The sequence below is a fragment of the Durio zibethinus genome, chromosome 11 (assembly GCF_047325235.1).
Source record: "Durio zibethinus cultivar Kanyao isolate XHJ-2024 chromosome 11, ASM4732523v1, whole genome shotgun sequence".
NCBI classification, from domain to species: Eukaryota; Viridiplantae; Streptophyta; class Magnoliopsida; order Malvales; family Malvaceae; genus Durio; species Durio zibethinus.
Window position 1 is genome coordinate 24,776,690 of NC_143172.1, and position 4,425 is coordinate 24,781,114.

At 29.3% G+C, this 4,425-nt stretch overlaps 1 protein-coding gene across 1 annotated transcript; it reads left to right on the top strand.

Moving 5' to 3' along the window:
- Nucleotides 1-732: 732 nt before the first annotated feature.
- On the top strand, nucleotides 733-2,635 carry LOC149516214 (putative NAC domain-containing protein 94). The gene is made up of 6 exons (XM_089768740.1): nucleotides 733-945; nucleotides 1,316-1,325; nucleotides 1,466-1,743; nucleotides 1,850-1,875; nucleotides 2,284-2,385; nucleotides 2,575-2,635. Exons 1-6 carry the CDS (start codon nucleotides 733-735, stop codon nucleotides 2,633-2,635), a joined length of 690 nt encoding a protein of 229 aa, XP_089624866.1.
- Nucleotides 2,636-4,425: the final 1,790 nt, after the last annotated feature.

A 4,425-nucleotide genomic window follows, 5' to 3' on the forward strand; every position in this document is an offset into this window, starting at 1 on the left:
AATAATTACAAAAAATTAAAAATTTTGATTTATAAAATATGATGAATCGAATTAAACTAATTAAAAAAATTTTAAATTCAAATCAATTTTTAAAAATTTATAATACTATATATGTATTAATCAAAATATCTGAATTGAATCAAATTCTTATCATCCCTATAGTGAGAATCTCTTAATCTATTAGAACAAGAAGTCTATTGATTATCAAAAAAATGATTTTTAATAACAATAAACTGGGTATTATCAAAATTTAATAAAGAATATATTCTCCCCTTTCATTACTTTCTTTGTAATGCTCAAGAATTCTCTAATTTGTGGGAATATCCAAGCAAACAAACAAGGACTCTAATTGGTATTTTATTACCTAAAAAACACAAATAGTCTCATCTTATCCAGACATAAAGGCCTCTTATTTTGTTAATAACAACGTACGTTTCATCCCCACGACAGCCACGGGAACTACACTAATAAAAGAAAAATCCACAGCCGGAAAAAGTCTTCTCTGTTTTATTTCTGTGAACGTATCAAAGTTCTAATAGGATTCCACAATCACCAGCATGAAGCACTCCATGCATTTTAAAATGCTTTTTCGCCCCCTATAAGACCACATCCCCACGCTTGCTTTTTCGTCTCCCTCGACCGTCAGCTTTCGTCTTCTTCATTTATATTGCTCTACCTAAGCTATTTTCTTCATTTATATTGCTCCACCTAAGCTATTTCTTATGTTTCGAAATGCCGGTCATGGAAGAACAAGAGGAAGATTTTGGTGATCAATTACCAGTTGGATATAGGTTTGTGCCAACAGATGAAGAATTGGTCACTCATTATTTGATAAACAAGGTGTTTCATAAACCTATTCCAGCAGCTTCAGCTTTCCAACAAATTGATGCTACAAAGCTTTACAGCATGCCACCAAAGAGTTCAGGTAGGGCCTTGTCGTGTCAAGTATGAAATTCGATGAGTTTTAAATTATGTTTGATTATGTTTTTTATTTTTTTAGATCGGAATGATGAGAGCAGACCTTGGGCAGTACCGATCCGAGTTTTGTGCCTATATCTAAGCTAGAACAAGTTAGGTTTTATAAAAGCTAAAGAAATTATTAAGCTGAGTGCGGATGTATTTTAGTTCCATTTATAAAATGGATAAATGTTGTATTCATAATTTAATTAAGTTGATTTATATAATTATTTTAAATAAATAACATCTAATGCATCTAAAATTCAAATTCAAATATTTACGATCACTTTTTATATCCCTTAGCTATATTCCACCAAAAAAATTGATTTATGTTTTTGTTTTATGTGAGTAATTTTAGAATGCTTATGGTGAATTTAATAATGTTTTTTCTTAATTTTGAAAAAAAAAATTGAATTTCTGCTTTTTAAGCAAATAATGTATATCATTTATCATACGTTTTTATCATACACTTTGTACGTAATTTTTTATATTTTTTTTCACTTTGCAGTAAAATTCTCTAGTGGAGAAAGGGAATGGTTCTTCTTTATTCACGAGGATGAGATATTTGAACATAAGCAAAAAAAGGCAATTCGAATTGTTGGAGATGGGCTAGGGTTTTGGCGATCAAATGAAGAGAAGCCTCTATTCGACATAAATGGAAATGTATTAGCCTTCAAGATTCATTTGATCTATTTTTCTGGATGCCTTTCTCAAGCAAAGAAAACACATTGGAGAATGGATGAATATCGACTGCCCATTCAATTCTACACTCTTCATAATTCCAAGGTAACTTTTTTTTTTATGCTACAGAGACCAAACAAAACAATACCCTATCAAACAATGAGCTTCTATAGGATTTCACTCTCTTCTTTTTCTTTTTTTTTAATGATAGCTTGTGTGCACCAGGGTTGAATTCAAGTCCTCATAATCAAACCCAAGGTGTGATGGCTTATATATATGTATGATAGGATAATGTAAGTTAAATTTTTTTTTTTGTTAATAATTGTATGGTCTATCGATAAAATATTAAATTTTAAATTATTAATAATTTAAAGTACAAAAATAAAAGTCAATTCTTTTTTCATTAAGTTATACAATTCGTATATGCAAGTTTAATTATCCCACCCATATGTTATTAGCATCTACTCTCATATTTTTTTTTTTTATAAATTATATATTTTTTCTCAACATATATATGATTCCATTAAAGCTGAATTAAGTAATTTTTACATATAACCAAACAAAAGATTCAATGATAAGTGCATGTATCTTTCTTTATTTTCGAAAATAATGTTTCTAATTGATCTTCTCTAACATTGTTTGTAGGAGGAGTGGGCTGTGGGGAGACTTACAAGAGGAAGAGATTACGACTTTGATTTCTAAAACCTATCTTCCTGTTATTGTTGAACTTTCAATAAAGAAAGAAGCGTAAACATCCAGTTTTACAATGCTGCCACGAATCTCTACAATGGAGAGCTTAGATGTCCTAAATAGAATACTTATTTAGTAGCATCTAAATTTTTTATTCATTCTACTACACACTTACGTAGTAAAAAAAATAATAATTTCCTATGAAATAAACTGGTTTCCAGATTCAGTATTTGTTTATTTATTCAGCATTCTTACATATTTAATTAGCCTAAAAATTGCATTTGACCTTCAATGCAATGCCAATTAATGAACATCAAATAACAGGAGATTTTTTGGTTCAATAACATATGAATTATCAAAAGCAAAATTGTATGTATTTCTATTTTGTTAGTTTTTTTAAATTAAATATTTAATTTTTTTAAACATAATTTAATTTTAATCATTTATAGGTGGTCTTTGGTACGGTTAGTTCAAAATTCATGGTGATGTATAAATTAATTATAAATAGTATATTATATTTTTAATGTATGAATGAAAATTTTGTTTCATTCCATAGTTATAACTAATGTTGTATAATAAAATTTTAGCTCTTGCATTTTAAAAACGAATAAAACTCTATTTAATCCTTGAATTATTATACTTTTTTTAATGTCGTATATAAATAAAAAAAATTAATTAAATATTTAAATTATATTTTCGTATATTAAATTATCTCAACTTTTAACAAGCATTGAAGTGACATTTAAACGGTGACATAGATGATACCTTATCTTATTTTTAAAAAAAAAAATTTTAAATATAATTTTTAAGAAAAAATTTTTTTTATAATCTTTTATTGTTTAAAAGTACCATTTCTATTTCCAAAAGAAAAAAAAAAATTTCTACTTCCCATACCTTTGGAACTCGCATGTATAGCTCCTTCAATTTAAACCTAGCAAAAACCCATCTTCAATTTCTCTTTTCAATTCCCCTTCAACTCCTTTCCATCCCTCAAACGCTATCTCACCATAAGCTTCTAACATTGATTTCCTCCCAAATGGAATCTGAGCTTTTATCATCGCCAAACATTCCCTCAAAAACTACAAACTTAACCCAAACGTAAACGCCACGAATCTCTTCCCTTCCTTCGTTTTCAAATACACAGGCTCGATGACACATCGGATTAACAACAGCTTCAAATCTTCAATGCTTTCGTCTTTAAAATCGAAGAAATTGAAGGCTTCTAGAAGCGTATAAACTCTGTGAACATCAACTTTTTTCTTCAAAGTTAATGATTTTGAGAGCAAAAACAGCAGCATTTGGGAAATTAAGGTTTCTTTTTCCGGTAAGTTCTGTTTCCACCACTCTTCACATAAACACGCTATTTCGTTGGATAAACTCGGATCCGACTCGAAAAAGGATGAGATTATCGTGTAAAGATCGGATGACGGGAATTAAATGCGGAGTGTTGAAACACGTTTCGAGGATGCGAAATGCAAAAGCCGATGATGTGAACAAGAGCGCGGAGGTTTTCGTTGTTGTTTTTATGGTCGTCTTGGGGCTTGGAATTTAAGGTAGACCGGCGGATGCGTTTGGTGGGCGGCGAATGGGATAGGTCGGTAGGTTTTGAAAGGAGAGGTTGCAGTCCGATATGAACAGGTGAAGACATGGAGGGAGAGTTAGGGATTTGAAAGTTGATTTTGAGGATTTTAAGGTTAGTTTCACGAGGGAGGAGAGGTAGTCCTCGGCGAAGGACTTGAGGGAAGAACGGATTTGTAATTTGGTTTCTGACTTGGTTTGTGTATTTTAAAGTAAAAAATTATAAAAAAATTTTTTTTCCTTAAAAATTATATTTTTAAAAACCGTTTTATTTTTTAAAAATGATATGTGACAGTTAAATTTAAATCATGTAATAATTACGTATCATTTATATTAATATTTAAAAATTATGTCAATATTTTATTAATGGTATTAAAATTTGGATAATTTAATACACAAAAATGTGGTTTAAGTATCTAATCAAAATTTTTTTATTTATTCAATATTTTTACATATTTAGTTGGCCTAAAAATTGCATTGACCTTTAATGCAATGCCAATTAATGAACATCAAATAACA

What these genes read in the sequence shown, in the direction of transcription:
- LOC149516214 (XM_089768740.1), top strand. Translation starts at nt 733, where the DNA reads ATGCCGGTCATGGAAGAACAAGAGGAAGATTTTGGTGATCAATTACCA. An exon ending in ACACTCTTCATAATTCCAAG is followed by an intron (nt 1,744 to 1,849) that starts GTAACTTTTTTT and finishes TTTTAATGATAG; the next exon opens with CTTGTGTGCACCAGGGTTGA. An exon ending in CTTTCAATAAAGAAAGAAGC is followed by an intron (nt 2,386 to 2,574) that starts GTAAACATCCAG and finishes TTATTTATTCAG; the next exon opens with CATTCTTACATATTTAATTA.